Below are 27,864 nucleotides of genomic sequence, written 5' to 3'. Positions count from 1 at the left end.
TTATTCCTTATAAGTATGCGAATGAAAGCTAGCTATATGATTTTGTCTGGTAAATTACCTTGACTAAAGGAACCAACTTTGACAGAGACTTATTACTATTTAATATCGTTTATTTACAAATAGGCCTATGCAGCTTGTACCATTTTCATGATTATGTCATGTCGTGATGGTAAGATAAGAGGTGGTAACGGTTTATGTATCTGGACTGGGTGACAATTCACATTCATATATCACCCAGGCTGTAAAATCCTACAAAGGCAGCAGAAGTATGGCCACTTCTATGTCAGTAATTTCAAATATTCTGTAGATTTTACCAGGTCCCCTGCCTCGCAAAACAGTGCCCAAAAATAATTGACATGTAATCGGACAGCCATGTAATCAGACAGTAGTGAAGTATCGGAGACTTACTAACATTGGCATGAAATAATTGCCAAAATGACATAGTGCACGCCTATGGTGTACGGATCCGGCTTGCATATGGGTAGCCACAAGGTTGTTATGTTGCCGCGGATGGTGCTCCGACTCAGTTAAATACAAATTATGCTACTTAATGCAAATGATCCAAGATACGCTATTAATAAATACAACGTTATCACAAATGAATAATTAATTGAACCTACTTCTTCAAATATTTATTATATTGGTCAATAATGCAATAGTGCGTAAAATGAACGTCAAATACATTTTGTCGTGGTAGTCTTGGCATAACGGAGAATTAATGGAAATTCTAACCATAGGGAATACGCAATATTTGCTTGTCACAACCTACCTTCGTACCCGCTTTAGCCAACCCTCGCTGTGAGTGTACATGGCTTTTGTGACAACACAATCCCGTTAAGTATAGGAGAGCAATGACACAAAATATCCTTAACCCTTTGATGCACAGCATGGGTCAAAAGTGACCCGATTGAGTTCTTATTTTCTATATATTTGCATAGCTTGTGCACCACAGGGTTAAAAATCCTTTTACTTATAGGGCTTACAAATAGGGTGGTGACCCCCACGTCAGACTACAGATACGAAAGGTTGGTTTCCATTCTGTCGTGTACGCAGTCTGCCACCTAGTGGACCTTCAGCGCACGTACAGCATGTGCATTTCTTCGGATGTTAAATACACATACTAGCAACCGTAAACACTGCGACGAGAGGACTGCGACTATGACAGATTTTGTCCCCAAAGGTTTTATTACATTGCATGGAAAGTAGGCTAACAATACAACTAATCAAAAATGTCAGCGTTACAATGGAGCTGGGTGACTGACATACTGTAGTATTTATGAATGATACTGTATCCGCATTGGTTTCTCCACATTCTTTCAACATTCTATTTTGCAGTATCGTGTAAAATCGCGTCAGTTTAATTTCAACATGAATTGCCTGTGACTACATCAGTAGGTTGCATTTGGCGGAAGTTGGGTTCTTCATTAGAGAATAAACCAACACACTTCATTGAATGGAGTAATTTAAGAAAGTGGTAAATATATATACACATGTCTGTGCACATTTATATATGCCAACAGGGTTAGCCTATGAACAATGAAAGAAAAACGACCACAAAGTCAGCTTGTCACTTATCACAAAATTTATTTTTATTTATTTAACGAAAGTAGAACAAAGAATAAACTAAGTATATTTATATGTACAGAAATATCATTAAAATAGAATATATAAAATACAAAATATGTACATCAGAAAAACACCCTTTAAAAACGGGAACCGGTCCTATCTTGTTCTCTTGTCTTTGATTGTGTAGTGAAGAACCAAAGGCTGCACCTAAAAAACATAATAAAATTACTGAGACTGCAGAACATTCAACAAGATTCTCAGAAAAGGTAACTTTAACATGTACAGTACTGTGCAAAAGTTTATAAATACAGAAAACATTTCTATAAAGAGGGGCTAATAGTTAAACTCAATCAAATTGATATTTGTTGTGACCACCCTTCGTCTTCAAAACTGCACTGACTTTTGCTGTCTCTTCACTTCTCGCTATGCAGATAGTCCCAAACAGCCTTGATCAAGTTATTATCTAAAAAGTGGTCAATTACTTAATATGTTACTTTATTTAATGATATACAAAAAGTTCACTGTAACATTCAGTTTTTTGGAAAATTAAAGATTTGCCCTTTTCTACTGACACTGATGCAGAAAACATTAAACATTAGACAACATTTATATGTAAAAAGAAATCTAGCATGCCTAAGACTTTTGCACAGAACAGTATGTATATTTTTTGTATTGTAACATTCCAGTGTTAGACAGCTTGGAACTTTTTATTTCAGCACAAGACATTACTGCAGGGGTCCCAAATCTCATCAGAGAAGGGTTTGTGCCCTGTTCCGGTAAGACTGGGGATCCCTGCATTCCTGCATTGAAATGATCCATAGGTCTGTTTTGATCTCCTTTAGAATTTCACAAGTACAGGCCACGTGATGATTAACATTAAGCAATTCATTTAATAAGAAGGATTTTTTTCCCACAGTACTTGCAAACATCATGGGTTTTGTTAAAATGAACAAAATAACTGAAAAGATAAGCATAGTTGCTTGATTAAAATTTTTAAGGTCGAGTTCCAAGCAAAATGAGCTGGCTGCTCTGGAATGGACAGTGTTATGTGCATTTCCTTGAATTAAAAGATTCTTGAAGATGTTGATGACACCAGAGGTCAGAGGTGCCATAACAGCTTGAGGATTTTCTTACTGGTCAGGGTGGTGTTGGTTGCACTGCTGTCAAACAAACTATTCTTAACAACTACATATGTGATTATATTCTATTAGTGTTATTATTTGTCCCCTTCTGAAAAATGTATCACTCCCTTTTGTGTTTATTCAGTGAATTTTAAGGTCTATTAATTTATTCTACAGGCAGGTAGTAATATGTACAGTGGTGATCAATATGTTAATTTAAACCTTTTTAGATTGAATAAACAAAACAAAAAAAACCAAAGTCAGTGTTCTAGAACTCCATTGCTTTAATTTCACGATAATGATTGTTACATCAGCATTAGAATGTTTAGATAACATTCAAATCATATAATTGCGATCTTACATCATAAAGGGTTAATGCAAATTCTGAGGTGTGTGGTATTATATGACAGAGATTTACGAACATGTGCAGGAAAATATGAGACATTTGTTTAACCCCTTAAGTATCACCCCTTTTCTTGACACAAGCTTGAAAATGACATGCCCAACATAAAATGGTCACTATTCTTGAACCCTTTTGACTACAGGCATAATCCTGGTCTCTTCTGAAAGGTAACCCTTTGAGGTTTGTTTTACAAGATAATTACTCTAAATATAACCAAAACAAAGTTACAGATGCCTAAACACAGTGAAAGAGGAAGCTTTTATTCTCATTAAAAACATTTCTGTTTTTGAATGGATACAGATTATTGTGGCTGTTGCGATTAGAAACAGTCACAGTCACAACACTGGATAAATCCCCTTCTAAATTTGATAACAATATCCGCAAAAATGAGCATTCTGCCATGATTTTTCTAAGCTATGTCTAGGAAGTTTTCCAAAAAGGACATTTAGAGACTCCAAAATGACTCATGGAAACTAAATTATATTATGGGTCTAATAAGGAGTAAAATGCTGTATTTTGCTTACTAAACTATACAACACTTTTTATCCAGAAAAAGTGTTTGTACTTCCACCCACCTATCACTCTCCCCCTACCTCTCTGTCCCAATCTCCCTCTTCTTGCACTCTCCTCAGACAGAAACAGGCCGAGAACATAATTTAAAAAATAAATTAAATAATGAAAATAATAACATCTTGTGTACTAATATATTCATTGAGCTCCATTGATTGAAGTTTTTGTCAAATACCCAACCCCCATCAACAAGTCAAACACATTCCACAATTTCACATGCTATTTATTATTCAAAAGCAGGCCTTATTTATAAGCATACTGAATAATAATAAAATATTTTTTGAATGTTTTTAGATGCTCACCCTATGTAAAATGGGGTCAAGTGACTGAAAATGTCTTTAATTGTGGAGTCAAAGGTGTTTTCACTGAATAGAGAAATATTCACTCAGAAGAGCGATTCCTTGGAAGTCCTCTATTAAACTTAGGCATCGCAAATTGTTTTTGTTGTAAAACGTCAATCATTTCTGGCATAAAATCTCAAGAACTGTTTTTGCCAAAGAGCAATAGACTCTGTTTGCCTATTGCAAATGCTACAATTTTGTTGTGCAGGTGAAAAAATGCTGTCTAGTTTTATGCAAGCCTAACAAACTACAAACGTAATGTCATTAGCTAAAATGCTTTTCAGTTCACTTAGTTGACTCTTTGCTGACAGAACCTATACTGTAGTTGACTGCGCATAGACGGGGAGAACGGCTATACTTAGCAAATGCATTACGGTTACTGGTCAGAGAAGCTCATTTGTCAGCTCACAGTGTTCCTGAGTGCCTATAAAAACTGCAGATAATAGCATTGTACATTTGCAGAACAATGCAACTACGAAATGGACAACAATGATAAGTCCTCCAGAGAAAGTAAACAATGGACATTCTGTCAACATTTCTCTGAGTTAGCACATTTTCAAAATGAGAAACTATTACGTATTTGGTTCGCTGGACCCTTGCTGTGAAAATGACCCTGACATTACCGTATTTCTTGTAGAATGTGGATTTTCAAAGTGCAGAGAAGGCGAGGTCCCCCCATGCTTGTTTTGCCACACACATATTACAAAATAAGGTGCTGTTGTCACTAAAACAATGGCATCTTAAAATAGCTTACTCAGAGGGAGTTCTAAAGCTTTCAAAAGGTATATCCTGTTACCATAGCGATTGAATATTGCACTGTGAAAAAAAGAAAGAATGCCAAAAAAACCCCACACTGCCCCAGCCCAGTTGGTGAGACTTAAGGGGTCAACAGAGCCCATAATGCAATGCGTGAAACAAAGAACTATGTGCTTAATTTTGTCTCTAAACATCGGCCTTATCCCACCCTGCACATTAGACAGGAATGCGCCGTGAATTTCTGGCTCAGGGTTCGAGAGCATGGTACCTTGCCAAACCAGTGGGAGAGCCACAGTTGTTTCATGGTCATATGATCGGGCAGAGACTCGTTGTTGAAGAACATCTGGACCTGCAGTAGAACAAAAAAGGCCATACAGTGAAGACGAGGCAAATGCCACCGGTAAGCCCCATTAGCTGCACCTCTTTAGTGCTTGCAGTACACTGTCACACTTACTAATCCTAAACTTTCATTGAGTTATAATTATGTATGAATCAGCACTGTAATGCCAGAAGATATAATGGAGCTGTTGAATGCTGACATGTAAAAAGCATATCCACTTGAATTAACAAATCCCCCTGTCAGCAGATTATGATTTACATTCACACGGTCTACACTCGGAGCACTTTATTAGGTATTTATTACTTATTTTTTAGACTTATTGGTCTTCTGCTGCCGTAGCCTATCAACTTAATGAGGTTTGACACATTGTGTGTTTAGAGATGCTGTTCTGCATACCAGTGTTGTATTGCGTGGTTATTTGTGTTACTGTCACCATTCTGTCAGCTTCGACCAGTCTCGGCCTTCTCCTCTGACCCCTCTCATTAACATTGCGTTTCTACCTGCAGAACTGCTGTTCATTGGATGTTTTCTTGTTTTTCTCACCATTCTCTGCAAACTCTAGAGACTGTTGTATGTGAAAATCCCAGAAGATTCTGAGAATCCCAATTTCTGAGATACACAAACCACCCTGTCTGGCACCAACAATCACTCCACGGTCAAAGTCACTTAGATCACATCCCCCCCCCCCCCATTCTGATGGTTGAAGTGAACATGAACTGAAAATCCTGACCCATATCTGCATGATTTTATGCATTGCACTGCTGCAACAAGATTGGCTGATTAGATAATCGCATGAGTAAGTTGATGTACAGGTGTTCCTAATGAAGTGCTCAGTGGGTGTATTACTATAAGATTTTTTCTAAATCCCTGAAACCCACAGATCATTAAGACTATATCAAATATAATTTCTGCTATTTTTATCATATATTTGCTCCTCCTCATTCTCACTCTTTTCTCCTCAGCATTTTGCCTGGTCGTAATTTTCCCCTCACAAAATGAAGCCACACTTTTGACCGTTTACCACGGTCCACCTTTCAGCCTATGGAAATGTGGTTTAAAATGTTTGTAGTTAAAGAAATTGACACGCTGTTACTGCATTGGTGGCAGGTATGTTTGCAATAGGGCTGTTACATTTACATTCAAACTTCCAATCATATTACATTAATTGCTGTTTTAAAAACCCTGCAGTTTTAATTCCTTCTACCACAAACTCATGCGTGTTTCACATGCCCAAAATAGTCACTAGGATTGGGTAGATAATTTAGTAGACAAAAAAAGACTTTGTTGGTTAACCAAGAGACGAAGCTTAATCAGTAGCCTACAGTCTATACATGTACTTCCATCTTGTTAAATTGGGAAACCATGCTTATTACTAGTGTTTGCTAAGTGGACATTTTTGACGCTGAAATTATTGTAAAAAATATATACAAAAGTTCAAGAATATTCAAGGTAATGTGCATTTAAAATGTACATATTCCAAGTGCAATTTCAGGTCAAAGTGACAGCCATAGTTTGCAATCACCTAATCAAGGCCATTTATACGAACATGCATGAGTGAAAGTGCACCTTTAGGAACTGATAAGATGAGCTGAATTTTTATTTTATTTTATTTTATTGGTTACCCGCTTGGAATTTGATCCAGTTCCTGGCTCCCAACCCTATTAGGAAAGTATGGGGAATGTATGGGGAATGACTTCCGGTATACTGCTCCCTATTACATAGTTTGCTGATATTTAGCTTTCACTGCTCTATGTAACCTTGAAGTCAGAATTCAAAGTATGTTTTTCATGGTTTAAAGCTATATGCTGAATATGATGGCAATCTGCAACTGCACTGTAAAGCACAATTAGGGGGAAAAAAACCGAAGTGTTGGTACATCCCGTGCGACTGGCCATCCCAGGATAATTAACCTCATCTTTGTTGCTACATTTCATACACAAATCTGACCGTATGCTCGTAACTACGAACATTTTTTAAAAGAAATGAAAAGCTGCATAGCGATAATTTGCAGATCATCTGGAGCCTTGTAATTTTGTGTTTGTAGAACGATGTAATGGTTAATTTGCTTATATGAAGTTGTTGTTGTGGTCGTCTATGATGAATTCCGCTAGCGTAGCACTTCACAGTATACCAGAAATGCCATTCAGCGGGACTTCCGCCTTACTTCCCTATACCAATATTCAGAGGGAAGTAGGTAACACCAGTGATAAGTGCTGTGCTGCAGATCACACAATGGCTACGTCCAAAAACTGCTGCCTTCTTAGGTGGTATTATAAAGGCAGGGAGGCATTGGGTGCCGTCCACATTTGACCGATCTTGAAGGCATCCTTTGCTGGGATGGATATCCCATAATCCTTTGCAATTAACTTTATGCTTCTTACTTCCGTTAAATGAATGGCAACTCAAAACAGTGGTGGAGTTCGCAAAGAACTGTAAAAGTGCACACAGCTCAATATTTAGTTTTATTTATACTTCTTAAACAAAATTGTAATTACTTAAAATTTAGCCAGCTAAATTGCTTGTAATTAAGCATCACGTTACTTTCACTCTGATGTGTTTCGCCTTCAAAGTGCGTCTCATCCGCATGCTGCGGAGGCACCTCCGAAGTCGCCTTTGAAGGACAGATGACTAATTAGGCACCAAGGCAACGAGGCATTAAGTCAGCTGACTTCGGTTTTGGATGCAGCCAATGTCAGGTGCCACTTCTTATCACATGGCAAGCTGGGCTCACACAGACGTGGGCGTGAGCAACACAATCAAGAATAATCATCCTTTAGGTCAACTGTGAAGCGCATTGTGACAAATCCTATGTGAATAAAATCTGATTAACCAATTGATCCTGGTCGACTGAAACCGTCCCTTCTCAGGGTTACACAAGCACCGATCTTGCATTGCCGCTGCGGGGCTGCTGGCCAGTTGCAAGTGGCACCCACATTGAATGTTCATTCATATTCTTCCCCAAGCGTTCAACAGTTGATTTTGGGTGCCTTTCACCTTCAAGTCTGAAGGTACATTGGGAGCATTTTCCCATTAAGGCTAAGAGTGGTAGAGGATTTGAGATCATTGGATCACTGACATATAAGGGTTAAATGCGAATAAAGCCTTTTTTTTAACATTCAAACTGTAGATAGAATTGAGTTATTTAGAATGATATTTAGTTATTTCTATAATTTTATCTTGAACAAATGAATTTTTTTTTTTTTTTTATCAGTCACAACTGTCATATGGGATAACAGATGAATTTTCAAAATATTTCTTCTTTTGCTTTCATTATCACCCAATAACCTGTAAATATTAATGGTGAGATCTCAACAAGCATGTAGCGCTCAGCTTTGTATTTTATGGAACTTGCAATCGCTGTATATTGGGTTCAACTCTCTTGCACAAAACTTGTGCTGAGAAAATTCTGAGAAGTTATCTAATCTGAAAATGCTTTCTAGTATGACTCCACACTGTTGGGTTCTCAACTATGCATTTTAAGTACAAAAAATCTGTTATCCAGCCAGACTGAAATTGTCATCCAGCATCACTGACCCATATTCCCACTGTCAAAAAGGTGGCACGTACCATGCTCAGGTCCTCTTATATAGTTAATTTATATATAATTATATATAATATAATATAATTTCTATATAATTTTATTTGTAAACAGTGCAGGTCATGGGTTGACTGAAGGTTTCATTTTACTAACTTCACCTGTACCTATACTTCTGGTGAAAATGTTTGAGTGAGGTGAACTCTTGGTGTGTGTTGTGTGTGTGTGGTTGCTTTTCCTGTGCATTTCATACTGACCTGGCTCTTCTCCACGCTCAACCGGTGACACAGAACTCGCCTCAGGTGTCGCACCTCCGCCCTCGCCGAGCACCGGACAAACTTCTGCTGCAGAGGGAGAGAGAGGGGTGGGGAGCAACTTTACTGCAATGTTACCACAACATCACCGTTGTGTCAAGCCAACATGTATGGGCCAGAGCGTACACAGGCGAGGACAGACAAGCTGCTTGATCGTGGGACGAGTATGCATCACCGTGCCGTGTGATTAAGTGGCTTTTTAACATGCAGGGCGTTGCGAGGTGATGGGACATGGCCGGGTGGTCTTGGGAAATAGATGTTGGAAGCCCTGCTGGCTGGCTCGGTCTTTGCGGTCAGAGCCACTGCTTGCCTGTTCCCCATACACACAATCAGGGAGGATAAAGATGCACCAGGGTGGATAAAATGGCGAAAGAGTGTATGGTTGGACATAGCTTTGCACATACAGTACTGTGCAAAGGTTTTAGGCAGGTGTGAAAAAATGCTGTAAAGTAAGAATGCTTTCAAAAATAGATGTTATTTTTATCAATTAACAAAATGCAAAGTGAGTGAACAGAAGAAAAATCGAAATCAAATCAATATTTGGTGAGACCAGCCTTTGCCTTCAAACCAGCATCAATTCTTCTAGGTACACTTGCACAAAGTCAGGGATTTTGTTGGCATATATTCAGGTGTGTGATTAACCAATTATATGAAACAGGAGCTAATGATCATCAATTTAATACGTAGGTTGAAACACAATCATTAACTGAAACAGAAACAGCTGTGCAGGAGGGTTAAAACTGGGAACAGCCAAACTCTGATTCCAAGGTGAGGTTGCTGGAGACAGTTTAATGTCAGAAGTCATACACCATGGCAAGACTGAACACAGCAACAAGACACAAGGAAGTTATACTGCATCAGCAAGGTCTCTTCCAGATAGAAATTTCAAGGCAGTGCTGTCCAAGCTCTGTTGAAGAAGCGCAAAGAAACGGGCAACATTGAGGACCGTAAACGCAGTGGTTGGCCAAGGAAACTTAGTGCAGCAGATGAGACACATCATGCTTACTACCCATCGCAATTGGAAGATGTCCAGCAGTGCCATCAGCTAATGCATTTGGTTAATTGATAAAAATAAACTATTAACATTTCTATTTTTGTAAGCATTCTTATTTTCCAGCATTGCTTTACACCTGCCAAAAACATTTGCACAGTACTGTAGCTAGCATGTACAAATCTACTTTTCAGGGGGTCACTGATTTAACATGAGCTCATCAGGCCTTACATCTTTTTCCCTCGAGGGGCATCTTTTTCCAATACTTCAATTTTATGTTTCAGATTATAAACGAACATCGAACGAACCTATAGGTAAGGGAAGTTTCCGATTATTCTCCAGGAAAAACTCCATTGTGCCTTTAAAAATAAAGTTTTGGGACAGGGCTAAAAAGCAAGTCTGGGATGTTTCAAATTCAATTCCTAAGTCATATGACACGAGATTAGGGTAAAATAAACCACCTCCACCTTCCAAATCACACTTATAGGAGCTTCCTTGGCGCTCACCCACAGACACCAAGTCTATACAGACCAGCTGGTGAAAGGGCTCTTTTCTCTGTCCTACTCTCACACTGTATCATTGAATACGCTGAAGTTTTGGAACACTGGGTTCAATTACAGGTGTAATATGGTGAGAATAAGACCATCAAATGTATACGTACACAGCTACAGGAGGGTAAAGCTAACCCCACACAACACCTATATATGCAAAGTCTGTACAAGACTTTGAAAACATACCATTATGTATATGTCAGGTTTACGGTATAATTAGAAAAGTGCAATTATAAAGTCAAGATAAAAAAATGGTTAATTGGTTTTTAATAGATGTCAAACAGAGAATGGGGTCAAATAGACCCCAATCATAAAATGAAGGTTAAGTCAGTCTCTTCTTTCAGGTTAATGAAAACGTGAGAGCCATCATTTTGAACTGAAACAGATTTTACATCCAGATCAGCTGATAAATCATCCCTCAATAGGTATTAAATGTGTCAAATTAAAAGCAATTTCCAACTCTTTGTAGTTCAGGAACTGCAATTATAGTTGGACCGAAAGCCAGAACACAAATGACGTCTCTGGGACCAGGGCTGAGTACCCTGGACAACAAAATGGCGATTGTTTTTCCCAATTGTTCCTCAATTTCAACTACCCGAATCTGGCTAGAAGAAAAATGGCCAAAGATGTCATCGTGTTCCCTTGCCCCAGGGTTAAACTGTGTGATCACCGTTTGCTAGACGTGCTGGGCTGTGCTTGCGGGAGTAATGACGCGTGCAGAGATCTGTCCGGCGGGTTCCGGTTGGAGACCGTTATGGATCCGAGGGGGACGTGTAGTTGATCCGATGACGGAGGAGGGCAAGGGAAGCACAGGGGCGGGCAAGACGCTGCGGGGGTCAGTGACTCCACACCCCCCAAATCTGTTAAGTCGATTTGCTGGGGCGTGTAACGTCATGGACCTTAATTGCCTACTTGGATCGATAATTAGCTTTAAATGGTCCCCTGTGTTCAGGGTGTTAGGTAACTAATGACCTGAGGAGATAAGGGAAGATGATTGGGCCTTGCAGAGTGACACGCTTTCAATTATCAGGTAGCCATGCAGAAGTAGATATCAAAGCCACCTTCTGTACCGCAGGCTCCCCTTATACGTCAACCGTATATTCCTTTACCAAGGAGCTTTCGCAGTATCAAGAATATTGCTGGTTTTAATGTATGGTCATAAATGTAGCCTTTATGACAATAAAAAGAAAAAAAAAGACCTCTGCTTACAGACATTATGATAACACCATGATTTCAGAAACAGTGAAGGGAAATGGTCACAAATAATTAATTATTTACTGAATGAAATTAAATCAAGTAAGCATAGTTTATGCATCTGATAACAGAATGACACTGTTCACATACATTTTAATGAACTAATTATGGGTAGATTGCAGACTGCATAACGTAGGACACTTTCTGAAACCAGAACTAAGATAAATTACAACTAATAAAACGATCATTGTGATTTCGATTGCAACACATTACAGTTTAATCCGACATTGAAAATACAGAATTTTTTTGGGGAGACTATCATCCTCTTCTGCAACCCTACCAGAAAGTGCTGAAATATTTAAGAGTGCATAAAAGATTTAAGAACCAGGGAAAGATTGCACTCAAAGTTTTGCATTATTAATGGGACTTCTATAAACCATGCTTGTTCATGGACTGTTTTCTGCAAGACTGTTGCTGTCCCACAACCATCTTACAGCCTTCCTGAGTACAGTGATGTGAAAAAGAAAGTACACCCTCTTTCAAACCTATGGTTTTCCATACATTACAGCATAGTAACAGGGCGCAGCCTGTAGCCAAGTGGCTAAGGTACCGGGGCATGTAAGGTTGGTGGTTTAAGCCCCGGTGTAACCATGGCCATGAGCAAGGAACTTAACCCTGCATTGCTCCATGCTTAGTATAATGAAATTGAAGTCACTTTGGATAAAAGCATGAGCTAAATAACTAATTATTTTAATAATAATAATAATAATAATAATAATGATAATGATGACAAACCCTCTAGTCCTCACCAAGTTCTTACCGTAGATTACCTCATGTGACAAACAACGCTGCAGACTAAATTATTTGTTTACCCAAAAATAGGCAAAAATGCAGAATCCCACCTTCACATTATCATGTGTTCAAATCATGTGAGCCGCTTCCTGCTCGCATTTGTATGCATCACTTCAAAACACAATTTTAGAAGAAGACGCAGTCACACAGGACAGCATCAACACTCTTGCACTTTATGAAACCCCACTGTGTTCAACCATGCATGCATATGCTCACACAGCCATACAAACATACCTGCTTGAACATGCAAACATTCAAACACATAAAGACCAGTACAGAGAACGCATTTAAAAAATAAAAAAAAAACAGCTAAGCCTATGCTAGACCGGGCAAAGCCACTGCTGGCTCCCAGTCACTGTCAGCAATTAACAGGGCCAAAACTGCGACCACAGGGCCAGGTCTATTACCATAGGTCTGAACAGACAGAAAAATGGCCTAAAAAGAAAGGCCTTACCTGTAGCGCCAGCTTGTTCTTGTCTTTCCCAGCCAATGAAGATGAACCACTGAAACAACAGTTAAGACACAATGTAAGTGCCTTACAGCCGCCGCCACCCAGAGGCTCATGAAAATGAGACTGTGGTAGCACGTTCACTGGCACTAAACAGCGGAACAGATCAGCCCAGCGCAACCAACAGCAGGTGGTCGCTTACACAAGCCACAAGGACAACATTATTTCTGCCCAATTGCCCCATTCAGTGGTTAGACAGAATCAAGGGAGTGTATTGAAAGTGGTCTTCGAATAATCATGATAGGGTTACATATACTGAACATGGGTTTGTGGCTTGGCTGGCATTTCTCCAGTTAAGCAGGAACAGTGCTGGCGAGGTATACCATTACACTTTGCACTCGGTGGAATTGCTCACTGGATTAGGGGTGTCAGTTGATCGATCCCAATTTAAATCCTAGCCGTTTTGCTTTCCTTTAACTGAACGACACACATGTCAGTGAGTTGAGAGGCGACTGACATCTGTCTGTACAAGAAACAAATCTATTTATTTTATCAGAATTTATTCATTTTATTATCAGACATTGACAGGGGAACGGTTCAGAGAGGTGGGAGTAGTATTGCAATTACAAATTTAACTTCAGTAAAAGAAAACAAATACAAAAATAATCAGGACAAAAGGCAAATTGTTAACGGGCATCTAAGTGGGATGTCCAATCTGACCAATCAAGTAGTTAATCGCTTGGCTAGTCTGATGTAGCGAAGAACAGTAAGATGGGTCATGTGACCCAAATCCTGCCCATTAAAAACAGTGCATGAATAAACTCTGAAAGTAGTGCAGTCTAGACTGCTTCTATAGAATAACGGCATTGAAACGACACTTGAGCCCAAGTTCGATAAACAGCCTTTAACATTTAAAAAAACCCAATGCAGGACAGCTGCTTTACTGTGGAGCACTCGCCATTCTCACTGATGGGGCAAACGGATGACCAATTACAAACACCGTGTTTGCTTTTGGCTTTGTCGATTGTGTTTCTAAACGTCATTGATCTCACGGGAGTGCAAACGCCTGGCGCTAGCAGGATTGAGAGATGGGCTTGCGTTGTTGTGCAGTGGCGGGAAAGTCGATAGCCGAGCGGGCGCTTGTTTTCTCTGCGGCTATTGATTTGCGAGCGCCGCTTGCCGTTTGCCGAAAGTAATCACTGAGGACGGTGCTGGGGTTCGGGGGTGGATTCAATCAGGCGCTGTCATGGAATCATGTAAAAACACACACCAGGCCATTGATTATTTGTGTAACTGCTTTCATGAGTGGATAAGCACAGTTATTTTTTAATGCTAATGTCTACAGGCAGTAGTAGAGGCTCTTGGCTTGTGAGCAAAAAGGCAGCTTATATATCAGACCTGGGTCAAATACGTAATTGTCTTGGATTCAAATACTGTGCTCGACTGACCTTGCCTGGTGCAATTGAGCCAACCAAGAGGACCAGAAGGCAATGTTTGCACTTTCTGAGAGTATTTCATGGGTTCCAGACAAGCTCAGTAAAGCGTAGACCCAGGTCTGCTCTCTATTCCCTATTACTCACGCCAAAGGATGGGAACTTGCAAACATTGGCTGGCTGTTGGCGTTCTCAGTAAGAACCACCTGTCTGTTACTTCTTGAAAGTTAATCCACTTTTGCTGTCCAATTATATCTACTAGTTGGGCTCTTGTTAAGAAAATAACAATATAACAGTTTCCAAGCCAATCTGATACAAAGTGTGGTTTGTAGTTTACTTGTTAAAATTGATGTCGATCTGTACTTTTTTATCAATCATAAAAGATCAAATGAATACAAGAGGAATATCTCCTTTTTGAATATTATTGAAAACATTGCAGAGACAGATCTTTGTGGCCAATAACCAAAAAAGGTGTTTCACAGTGATGTAAAGGTTGTAGCTTTCTGTAAATGTGCTTTTCTGATTAGCATAAAAGTAATCCAACTGCAATTTTACTGAAGCGTATTAACTAATATCTAAATCACATTGCTTTTAGTTAGCAATACAACTACTTTCAGAAACAAAGTTGTAACTGTACTCAATACACAATATGTGATTTAATCCATGTGGCTAAAAAGTCTTTTAAATTGCATCTTCTCAGCAGCAATGTTATTAGTTGGACACCGACTACTGGTATAGCAATGTACTGTCCCCAATTGTGATTTGTCATACGAGCAAGTACTGTTTATGATTACTTTGTAATAGCCTTCCAACAGTGAAGGGATCAACAAATACAGTACAATACAGTAATGTTCAGCTTAAGACAATTAAGAAAGAATATTCATAATAAACCTCACTGCACTGACCCACAGGTAGAAAACATTCCTGATATTCAGAAAAAAATATTTAGAGTTAATTAAACCAGGGTTATGGGGTGGTTCATACTGTTCCAGTGCATAGATGAGCCCCATGATGATTCCGTATTAAATCAGACTGGTATCTGAGCGGGGTAAGAAGCGGCAACATCATAAGAAGTGGCAACATCACATGCTTCGGAAGAGATAATGTATATGTCTGCACTCTCCTGAATCAACAATGAAGGTTGCGATAAGGATTTTAAAACGTTCATTAAGCTGAGAAATACAAATAAAAATAAATAAAAATAAAAAGTGCACAAGATTTTCTTCTTTTCCTTACGGAACAGGAATTCACAGAAAAAGCTTAACACAAGAACATTTTTCATGTCATCTCAAGAGTGCGGAAGAAGGTGCTAGAAGTGAAGTTACCTTTGTCTCTCCAGACAGAGCGAGACCTGTTCGTCATATCTGTAGAAGTGCGCTTTCGAGTGATCAAAGCTGGTATATGGCAGGCCTGCTGCATCTGGTACTGCATCTGAAAGAAAGAAAACACACACACACACACACACACACACACACACACACAAATATTAACCCCCGTCATCCATCACAATTTCATCGTGAATGGCTCAAAGCGGTCACATAGCTCATCCTTCTAATAGTATTTGGATCAATTGTCTCAGAAAGGTTAAATCTACATACCATCCCCAGAGGTTTGGATGATTCGTTCTAGGCCACGTGACTGGTAGAATTCTTTAATTCTCTTGTCCTCACCTGGTTTGAAAGGGAAAGCATTAAAACAAGTACAGACTGCATAAATTATCTGTAATGTAAAGTGCGTGTGCCACTAATAGTTGATTAAAGATTAGCTTGTCTAGACCAAAGCCTATACTGCACAAATCAGTGAAAAAGACCGTAACCTAAGCCTATACTGAACTGGCTAAGCCTGAACAGTATGACACTGATGCAAGATACAGTGCAGTCTCTAAGTATTTGGACAGTGAAAGGAATTTTTTGGTCATTTTCAGTCTGTACTCCAGCAAACAAACAGTTGGGGGGAGAAAAAAAAGAAAAGGGCTGGGATTCCTACATGGCTCACCCAATATGGATGTAAAAACCCTCAAACAAAAATAAACTGTCGCCTCCATAATGTTGCCGCTCAACCTATTTGCAATCAGGGGAGAGATTCTGTCTACTACTTTGTCAAGATTTTGTCAAAAAATGTCTCTATCCTTCAGTACTAAACTTTATAGTCTTACTTTAATGCATGTGCTGTTAAATTCATAATGACTGAGGAACATAAATCCAAAACTCCAAAGTTCATCCTGATGACATGGGTGTCAATGTGGCGAATTTTGTTCAGCAATAAATTATGGCCAGTTAGCCACTGCTTACATTTTCAGAATGAATGAAAAGCACCTTTATATTTTTCAAGTTTTTCTGCTGTATTGAAAATGGACCAAACTGTGATGGCAAAATGCAGGTACATATGCCTACTGAACCAGAAGATTTTTGTGTATCATTACGCCATCAAGCCCAGCCTGGACCCTTGACATATTGAGTAATATTTCATCACGTAGTTTTAGTTTTTTTTTTTTTTACATTTTAAAGGCCTAATATGACTTTATGTTTCTTCACCATTATTATCTGAAGGCTTTTTTGTGGGGTTTTTGAATTCCCCAGAATGCAGGAAATGAGTTTCATGGTACAAAAGCTTGATTTCCCTCCTCAGTAACCCCCAATCACTTCCCACCCATGCCACTATCGCACTTGTCTGCTCTGAAGATTACCATTGCTATCAAACTAGCAAAATTTGTGTCTGAAACACAAACTGGCTTACCAGCAAACATAACATCCACTGCTAACAACAAGCCAGTGAATAAGTCATCTGAATTAGTACCTGCTAACTCTGAATTACAAGTAAAGTTGCCTAACTTTACAGTCAACCTAGACTTACCTAGGGTGCTGGGTATTGGCACTAGTGCTGCATGTGCTGGCACAACGAGTTATAAAAAAGGAAAGAAAAAAAAAAACAGAGTACTGCTGTACTTACTCTCCTGCAATCCTGGGACTAATTTATACACAATGTCCTGCATTACTCTATCCAGCTTCAGATTTAACAGGGGTTGTGTTTCATGGATTTTGATGTTGCACATTGGGCAGTATTTGCTTGTCTGGAGGTATTTCACAATACAACTCTTGCAGACTGCAGAAGGAGATAAAAAACAGGAATTATGTCACTGGCAATATTATTTGGATATATTAGAAGACTCTAGAAGTTCACACAATTTAATGAAGGCAACAGCCCATTTGGTCAATCTAGACTCATTACCAGTCTCCACCAGTTTAAAGGAACATTTTGGGAAATACACCTTTTTTCCCCAACTTACCCAGACTTTCATTTTAATTTTGTTTGGATTCACTGGTTCGGTTTCCATGTTAGCATAACGTGTTAGCTTAGCATAAAGACTTGAAGCCTATAGAAGTCAGTAGCCTACTAGTTGGAACTATAACACTAAACACACATGTATTCTTTCTTCTTCTGCTGGTTGAGCGCAGTGATCAGCACACCTTCTGAAGGTAGAGCTACTACCTTCTTCACCATGCTCAACCAGTGGAAGACGGAAGGATACGTGTGTTCAGTGGTTATAGTTCCAACCGTCTAACTCTGAAAACAACGTCTCTCGTTTTTATAATCATTTTCCTGTACATGCATTTCAAATACACAATACCTTGTGTAAATAAGACAGCTACGTAGTTGCTGTAAGGTGTATTTCTTCACCTTGAAGGAGGTAGGTTACTGACTCCTAAAGGCTTCAAATATTTATGCTAAACCAACACGTTATGCCAACATGAAAACTGAACCGAACACACAAAAATGAAAATGAAATTGAACATTGCCTCTAAGTCAGGGTAAGTGTCACGTTTCAGGTCTGTCTCGCCATGTTTTATGTTTATTCATGTTGTCTTAGTCACGTAGTGTCTTATCATGTATTATGTTAGTCTAGGTTCGTCATGTTGGTTAGTTTATTTCTTGTTACGATTTATTTTCTCGTCATGTCTAGTTATGTTTCGTTACGATTATATTACCTTGTTATGTTGAATGGTCGTCTTAGTTTCGTTTTGTATTATGTTTTGATTTATGTTTATTGTTACGTTAACTGGTCGTTGTTTATGCATACACTTTTACATGTCTTTCCGCAAACCTTGCATTCTGCCTTTTCTCTCTCGCTCCTTCTGTCATTCACTCCCTAATTATTTCCCTTTGTCTATTTACTAAAACGACTAACGCTAGATCAGGATTGGGTAGAAACTAACAAGACTAATCATGTGTTCATGTTACCTTACGTTTCTCGTGCATGTCATTTACTAATTTACTAATGCTAGGGCAGGATAGGTTTATTACTAACGATTACTAATCTCCTTGTTAAACTTGTCATCCATCGCACCTGTTTTCCATTTCCTTGCTACGCTCTAACTAATTGTCTACACCTGTCTACACCCGCATTTATAGCCCAGTCGCACAACTGTTCTTCGCTAAATTGTCTGCCTCTGTTTACCACGCAACTCTTGAGCATTTACCACTATTGATTACACGTTACGATCCAAGCCTGTTACCGACCATTGTTTATTGATTTCTGTTTTGTGACCATCGTTTGTTTTTTGACTCCGTCCTCGCCTACCGTTTTTTGTACTTTTGCTTCGCTGATTGTTTCATGGTTTCGACTCCCGCTTCGTCCACGACTACGCCTCTGCCTGCCGTCCGTCTGTTCATCTGCCTCGCTGACAGCTCTCCTGCTACCGGACCTCCCTGCACGTCTACCGACTACGAGTTTGCCTCTTCCCTCGGCACCGTGTTTTTTGTTTGTTTACTTTTTGTTTGGCTGGATCTACGTGTATGGACTTTGCTTGTGTTGACTACTCTCCTGGGATTCGTCCCGAATAAAGCCCTGAGGGGTCTTTATATTACTATTGTTTCTGAGTCGTGCATTTTGGGTCCAACCCCCACGCACCCGTCTCAGAACAATTTCGCCAAAATGGACCCTGCTGACTCTACTGCCATGTTCCACGCCCTCCAGGAACAAGGAGCCATCGTCCGGCAGCATTCACAAGGAATCTCCGAACTTCACCTGGAGATTCGTGAACTGTGTGCGGAGATGAGGAGGCTCGCCGTCGCGGTCCTACCACAACCACGGGAGGAGCCTTCCCACCCACCCACATCCCCAGCGCTCAACCCCACGGGAACCTGCCAATTCCGAGAGCCCCAACAACCCCCTCCGGAGAGGTTTGGTGGAGAACCTGAGAGGTGCAAGGCTTTCCTTCTACAATGCGACTTCGTGTTCAGGCAACAGCCCCAGACCTACAACAGCGACGACCGTCGGATTGGCTATATGATGGGGCTACTCAAGGGGAGGGCGTTGGACTGGGCTACGGCGGTGTGGTCCGGGGATTCATTCCCTCCTCTTTACCCAGTCTTTGCCGATGAGATTCGGAAGGTCTTCCAACACGCATCCAGCGACCAGGAGCCATCCCAGAGACTGATTGCTCTGCGCCAAGGACGGAAGACCGCGGCAGACCACTCCATCGACTTCCGCACCCTCGCGGCGGCTACTAGCTACTACTAGCTACTACTACGATGCGGCGTTGGCAAATCTCTTCCTGGCCAGCCTGAGTGAGACGCTCCAGGACGAGTTGGCGCGACTGGACCCCATCACCCAGTTCGACCAGCTCGTGCGCACCACAATCCGCCTGGACAACCGTGCCAGACAACGTCGGTCGGAGAGACCGATCCTTCCTGGCAACCATTACCCCAGGCAGGGGCCAAGTCCTCGACTGGAGGAGCAGCAGTCTGAGGGATCCGAACCCATGGACCTGTCCCGGGCCGGTACAAGGATCTCTACCGAGGAACGAGCACGCCGCAGAACCACTGGTTTGTGCTTCTACTGTGGGAGGCCGGGTCACACCCAGGCTCGGTGCTCCTTCAAGACCAGGAGACCAGTGGAGGTGAGAGCTGTCGACAGACATGAGGGGTCTGACAGAGACAACCATCGTCCCACGCTCACGACTCTCTTAATTCTGCCCGACAGAACGACCCGGATTAACGCGTTGGTGGATTCTGGAGCGGACGCCAATCTCATTGACGAAGTTTTGGTGTCTGAACTGAACATCCCCACCCTCCCTCTACCCCACCCTGAGAACGCGCGGTCGCTGGATGGAAGGACCTTCTGCCGCATGACACAAATCACCATTCCCTTACAACTGATCATTTCTGGGAACCATCGGGAGATGATCCAGTTCCGCGTCATCCAGTCCCCTAATGACCAACTCATCTTGGGATTACCCTGGCTCCAGAAACACAACCCCACGATCAACTGGAGTTCTAACCAAGTGCAAGCATGGGATCCGAAGTGCCATCTGTCCTGCTTGCGTTCCGCCCCACCACCAGCAGAGGGAGTGCCAGCTCTACCACAGACTCCCAAACCCTCCCTGGAGAGGGTCCCCTCTCCTTACCATAACCTGGGCACAGTGTTCTCCAAGACACAAGCTCAGTCTTTGCCACCTCATCGACCCTACGACTGCGCCATCGAGCTCCTCCCTGGTTCGTCACTTCCCTCAAGTTGCCTATACAACGTCTCCAGACCAGAGAGGGAGGCGATGGAGAAATACATCCGTGACTGCCTGGCTAACGGACTAATTCGCCCTTCTTCCTCTCCCGTCGGTGCGGGATTCTTCTTCGTTCAGAAGAAAGATGGCTCCCTACGCCCGTGCATCGACTACAGGGAGCTGAACAACATCACGGTGAGGAACAAGTATCCTCTGCCCCTGATGGACTCCGCGTTCCACCCACTTCACGAGGCCACCATCTTCACCAAGTTGGATCTCCGCAACGCTTACCACCTGGTCCGTATCCGCGAGGGCGATGAATGGAAGACCGCCTTCAACACCTCTCTCGGACACTTCGAATACCTGGTCATGCCATTCGGCCTCACCAATGCTCCTGCTGTGTTCCAGGCCCTGGTGAATGATGTTCTTCGGGACTTGTTGGGTCGCCATGTGTTCGTCTACCTGGATGACATCTTAATCTACTCCACCAATGCCAAGGATCATGAATACCACGTCAGGCAAGTCCTACAGAGACTCCTGGAGAACAGACTATTCGTCAAGGCGGAGAAGTGTGTCTTCCACTCCGACACAGTTGAGTTCCTGGGGTTTATCCTTGAGAGGGGACGGATCAGGGCGGATCCCAAGAAGATTCTGGCAGTTACCAACTGGCCCACACCCACCTCACGTAAACAGCTCCAACGCTTCTTGGGATTCGCCAACTTCTACCGAAGGTTCATTAGATCCTATAGTCAAGTGGTCTCTTCTCTAACCAAACTCACGTCCCCTGCGGTGCCATTCCGGTGGAGCTCCGAAGCTGAGACGGCCTTCACCAAGGTCAAGAGACTGTTCTCTTCCGCTCCCATCCTGGTAAACCCCGACCCCACCCGCCAGTTTGTGGTCGAGACGGATGCTTCCGACACAGGGGTGGGAGCAGTGCTCTCTCAGGTGGCGGCCGCTGACAACCGACTACACCCCTGCGCCTTCTTCTCCAAGAAGCTGTCCCCGGCGGAGAGGAACTATGACGTTGGGAACCGAGAGCTGCTAGCAGTCAAACTGGCATTGGAGGAGTGGAGACATTGGCTGGAGGGGTCCGAGAAGCCGTTCATCGTTTGGACCGACCACAAGAACCTGGCATACCTCCAGACAGCCAAGAGGCTGAACTCCTGACAGGCCAGATGGGCACTGTTCTTCGGGAGGTTCAACTTCTCACTCACCTACCGCCTGGGTTCTAAGAACGTTAAGCCTGACGCCCTTTCTCACCAGTTTAACACCTGTCCTGAGCGTGAGGTTCCAGAGAACATCCTTCCGGCCTCCTGCACCGTTGGGTCCGTCACCTGGAAGATTGAGTCGGTGATCCAGAGGGCTCTACGGGATGAACCCGATCCTAGGCCCAACCCCGGATTACGCCTATACGTTCCCGCAGCCGCTCGGACACAGGTGCTGCAATGGGCCCATTCATCCCTCCTTACCTGCCACCCCGGCTTTACCCGCACCTTGGCGGTGCTGAAGAGGAGATTCTGGTGGAGCTCCATGATCCCTGACACCAGGCGCTTCATCAAGGCATGTACCACCTGTGCCAGAAGCAAGGCCTCCCACCAAACCACCAAGGCTGGTCTACTCCAACCTCTGCCTGTGCCCAGCCGACCCTGGAGCCACATCGGCGTGGACTTCGTTACCGGACTTCCCCCTTCCGAAGGTAACACCACCATCCTCACTGTGGTGGACCGATTCAGCAAAGCGGCACACTTCATCCCCCTGGCTGGATTGCCCACCGCCCAAGAGACCGCAGAGGTTCTGGTGAGAGAAGTATTCCACATTCATGGACTTCCCTCGGACATCGTTTCTGACCGCGGCCCCCAATTCATCTCCCAAGTTTGGAAGGCGTTCTGCGTGGCCCTCGGGGCCACAGCTAGCCTCTCTTCGGGCTACCACCCTCAGTCCAATGGCCAAACGGAGAGGGCCAATCAGGACCTGGGGGCCGCTCTACGCTGCGTATCGGCAAAGAATCCAGCCGGCTGGAGCAGGATGCTAACCTGGGTGGAATACGCACACAACACCTTACCCTGCGCCGCCACCGGGAAATCTCGGTTTGAGGTCTCCTTGGGCTACCAACCTCCACTGTTTCCTGACCAGGAAGCCGAGATCGCTGTTCCCTCCCTCGCCATCCACATGAAACGGTGCTCCAAGGTTTGGAGGGATGCCAAGGCCGCGCTGCTAAGCACGGCAGATCGTAATCGGCGTTTTGCTGATCGCCACCGCACTCCAGCTCCGGCCTACAAACCAGGTGACTCCGTCTGGCTGTCCACTAAGGACATTCCCCTCCAAGCCACTTCCCACAAGCTGCAACCCCGCTTTATTGGCCCCTTTAAGATCCACAGAATCATCAACCTTTCCTCTGTTAAACTGTCACTCCCTGCTTCCTTTAAGATTCACCCCACATTCCATGTCTCATGTATTAAGCCTGTATCCTCTCACCCCATTTGTCCCCCCGATCCCCCACCCCCTCCCCCCCGCATCATTGATAACCACCCTGCATTCACTGTGAAAAAGCTTTTGAACATTCGTAAGAGGGGCCGTGGTGTGCAATACTTGGTTGACTGGGAGGGCTATGGCCCTGAGGAGCGTTCCTGGGTCGCTCCCAGTCTCATTCTGGACAAATCGCTCATCAGAGACTTCCATCGTGACCACCCTGATAAATTCCAAGGACCGCCAGGAGTCGGTCGTTAAGGGGGGGGGTCCTGTCACGTTTCAGGTCTGTCTCGCCATGTTTTATGTTTATTCATGTTGTCTTAGTCACGTAGTGTCTTATCATGTATTATGTTAGTCTAGGTTCGTCATGTTGGTTAGTTTATTTCTTGTTACGATTTATTTTCTCGTCATGTCTAGTTATGTTTCGTTACGATTATATTACCTTGTTATGTTGAATGGTTATCGTCTTAGTTTCATTTTGTATTATGTTTTGATTTATGTTTATTGTTACGTTAACTGGTCGTTGTTTATGCATACACTTTTACATGTCTTTCCGCAAACCTTGCGTTCCGCCTTTTCTCTCTCGCTCCTTCTGTCATTCACTCCCTAATTATTTCCATTTGTCTATTTACTAAAACGACTAACGCTAGATCAGGATTGGGTAGAAACTAACAAGACTAATCATGTGTTCATGTTACCTTACGTTTCTCGTGCATGTCATTTACTAATTTACTAATGCTAGGGCAGGATAGGTTTATTACTAACGATTACTAATCTCCTTGTTAAACTTGTCATCCATCGCACCTGTTTTCCATTTCCTTGCTACGCTCTAACTAATTGTCTACACCTGTCTACACCCGCATTTATAGCCCAGTCGCGCAACTGTTCTTCGCGAAATTGTCTGCCTCTGTTTACCACGCAACTCTTGAGCATTTACCACTATTGATTACACGTTACGATCCAAGCCTGTTACCGACCATTGTTTATTGATTTCTGTTTTGTGACCATCGTTTGTTTTTTGACTCCGTCCTCGCCTACCGTTTTTGTACTTTTGCTTCGCTGATTGTTTCATGGTTTCGACTCCCGCTTCGTCCACGACTACGCCTCTGCCTGCCGTCCGTCTGTTCATCTGCCTCGCTGACAGCTCTACTGCTACCGGACCTCCCTGCACGTCTACCGACTACGAGTTTGCCTCTTCCCTCGGCACCGTGCTTTTTGTTTGTTTACTTTTTGTTTGGCTGGATCTACGTGTATGGACTTTGCTTGTGTTGACTACTCTCCTGGGATTCGTCCCGAATAAAGCCCTGAGGGGTCTTTATATTACTATTGTTTCTGAGTCGTGCATTTTGGGTCCAACCCCCACGCACCCGTCTCAGTAAGTTGGAAAATAAGTATATTTCTGAGTATACTTTTAAGTGGACAGCATCAAGCCTAATTGAGAACAATTTCCATACATTTGTTGCTGGACAATGCTGATTTCACACTTACATGTATGCAAGCACTCGGTGATGGTTGTGGCATCAATGAAATACCCTGCACACAGATAGCAGACAATGTGCTCATTCAGGTCTTTGATTTTCAACTTGACTTCTTCCTGAATTAAAACAATAAAAAATATGAAAACATGAGTTTGATGATTGCACACAACTGCTAATATGACATGTATGGTTTCGAATAGATAAAATAACTTGCCAAACCCTAGGGCAAAGAACAATATATCTGCACGTGTCATGATAAAACCTGTTACAAAAGGAGTTGTGGAAAATAGTTCTGTACAAAAAACAAAAAAAAACATGCCATTTAAACATTTACATTACTTGCATAACAAATGCACACAATTTCATAATTTTATCACCTTCAGATAGCCATAATATGTTACTTCCTTGAAAGAAGATCTTTATTACACATTTATAGTAGCCATAAAATGTTACTTCCTTGAAGATATCATTATTACACATTTATAGTTCACTGCTTGTTTAAATTATTTGGTGCACAAGTTAAAAAGTTACAGCTACACTGCAAAAATAATTGGTTCCGGTTTCACATATTTAATTCACTTTTCATGGCGTTAAGTTGTATTTACTTGTGACAGTGACAATAAAAACCACACCGCCAGATAAGAACAGTCAACTGCCCGTTTGGCTACTATGCTCAATGAACATAAATTACTGACTGACCTATGAGGAGGAGAAGAAATATTAGTTTTACTTTGAGGTGAAGGCAATGGTGAATTTTACATTGATACATGAGGCCTGATTCTGGTAACACATACCCATTTCTGAGCGTATACTCGCTTTTCTCAAGAATAATTTATAGCCCGCCAACTTGTCACTGGTACAGTCGGTAACTATCCTTGCTGCTACTCTTAAAATTCTGATTTTACAACATTCGCTCGCCACTCTTATTTAAAACGCAGTTTTGTGTGGACCAAAGACAAAGAAAAGAACATAGGCTTCGTTCAAGTGAAAGGAAATCGATTGAAATCGAATTAAATCGGCTCAACGACAGTTGCAAGGGGAGGCAGATTAGTGATAAACCTGAAAATATAGCAAATTTGCTAAATAAGCGACTGTCCGTTAATTATGCATCGTGGGAGTGAAAGTGAAAATTCACTTTCTGGAATGTGGTGGGCACGGTCAAGAACGGAACGTATCAAAGTCTACAGCCAACCACCCACCAAAGTCACAGTCTGCCCCATTTAAAACCAACACTACGGAGTGAATCTATACGGCCTGCTTTAGAGTAACGTCAACGTTGGTATACAACATAACTGCCTATAAAACCGGGCAAGATCCTGCCAAACATTTCTAGAAGTTTTGAAACAATTTTTTTTTCCCCTGGCTAGGATCAATTGACCTTACGTTAGCTAACGTCAACACTTATCCCGTTACACATTACCGGGCAAAGGCCCTTCGAGAAAGCCACAACTAACTTCGCGCATCACGTCCAATATTGTGCGCTGGGGTTTAGATCTGTGCCAGCGGAAAACAACGAGAACGTAAGCAATGTTACAGCGTGACCGACTACGCTGTCAACCAAGACGGAGAAAAAAGGAAGGACAGCGCTGATTGCGAAGGTTAGACTCGCTTTTTTGTTTAGGTTACATTACAATTAAAATCTAGCTTGAAAATACTGCCATGTTAGTAAAATATTGTTGCTGATACATACACAATGACAAACTAGTAAATGTGACGATGTTCAGGACTACTACGTGCGGTCAGCCACCTTTTTTTGTTTAATTAACGCTAGCTTGCTAGCTTGCTAGCTAGCGAAGAGGTTCCGCAAGCGCCGTGCACTTGCTTCACACTGCCAGCGTTCGATAGTTTAAGTAGCCTACCAACGTTAGGCACCACGTTTTCACATAGTTAAAACTGTGAAGTCTGCTAAATTATTTGTATTCAATAATGTGCTACAACGTTTCAACTTCCATTAATTGAATAGTAAATTCTTTCTGGAAATTTACATCAAGACCTCAGTGCGCAGTTCGCGCAGTCCATCGAGGGAGAAGAGTCGACTCGGCAGTGAAACTCTACCACTGACGCCTGCGCAGTTACAGGGTACAACTCCGCGGTCCATGGCTCATCCGACACGAACAGACATGCATGCGCTGCCGTCTTTTCGATTCTATTTATACCAGGAACGTTAGACTAGATCACCGACTGACTATATTAGAGCGTGGGAATAAAGAAAGAGTCATGGACATACCTCATTTCTCAACGGGTCGAGCTTGTAGACGGACTGCAGTTGGTTTCTCAGCCGCATAGCTATCGCCATCGGTCCCTGCGCCGCCATCTTTGGCACTTTAGGCTCACTTCCGGATAAGAGTGGTGTTGTCATAACAACTCATAGCAATCTGCACGAGATGTGAAATACTCACCACTCGCTTCCCGGAGATATTACGAGGTGGCAGTCCCGAGAAAATGCTTGATTGCTATTTGGTTTTCCGTTTAACCATTTGAACTGTGTGAACTGCAATAAGTAGATTTTTCACATTAAGATATTTTTCCATCGTGTAACAGTGTTCAATTATTTTGTGGGAAATTAAAGCGTCACTAATTATATCGTGGGTGCGTGTGTTTCGGTGCAGTCCAGCCATGCATAGCATTGGCGTGGATTTCATCTTAAACTGTATTAAATCGTACATACACATGATAAAATCGCCGCACGGGTGAAAATTATTAAATCACACATACACATACACATACCTTTTATTTATAAATCACAAATAGGCCTATCCGTAAATGTGTGCAGTACGCTATAAGTGAAACTATACACTATATACTATAAGTGAAACTCGAAAAATTAGAATATCGTGCAAAAGTTCATTTATTTCAATAACTCAACTCTAAAGGTGAAACTAATATATTACATAGACAAATTACATGCAAAGCAAGATATTTCAAGCCTTTATTTGTTATAATTTTGATGATTATGGCTTACAGCTTATGAAAACCTCTAATTCAAAATCTCAGAAAATTAG

General features: G+C 42.1%; 1 protein-coding gene across 3 annotated transcripts; it reads right to left on the bottom strand.

The window, feature by feature from the left end:
- Nucleotides 1–1,564: 1,564 nt before the first annotated feature.
- pcgf1 (polycomb group ring finger 1) lies at nt 1,565–27,221 on the bottom strand. Of its 3 annotated transcripts, none has more exons than XM_061253167.1 (9): nt 27,090–27,221; nt 24,873–24,978; nt 17,365–17,517; nt 16,014–16,085; nt 15,741–15,846; nt 12,989–13,037; nt 8,890–8,976; nt 5,026–5,106; nt 1,565–1,773 (listed from the first exon to the last, which is right to left on the bottom strand). In XM_061253167.1, exons 1-9 carry the CDS (start codon nt 27,219–27,221, stop codon nt 1,723–1,725), a joined length of 837 nt encoding a protein of 278 aa, XP_061109151.1. In that variant the 3' UTR covers nt 1,565–1,722. The 3 variants fall into 3 exon arrangements, with proteins under 3 accessions (XP_061109151.1, XP_061109152.1, XP_061109153.1); XM_061253168.1 differs by having other exon boundaries at nt 8,890–8,973; XM_061253169.1 differs by lacking the exon at nt 27,090–27,221 and adding an exon at nt 26,856–26,978.
- Nucleotides 27,222–27,864: the final 643 nt, after the last annotated feature.

Source organism: Conger conger, chromosome 8 (assembly GCF_963514075.1).
Source record: "Conger conger chromosome 8, fConCon1.1, whole genome shotgun sequence".
NCBI classification, from domain to species: Eukaryota; Metazoa; Chordata; class Actinopteri; order Anguilliformes; family Congridae; genus Conger; species Conger conger.
This window is presented reverse-complemented; position numbering and strand designations above follow the sequence as displayed.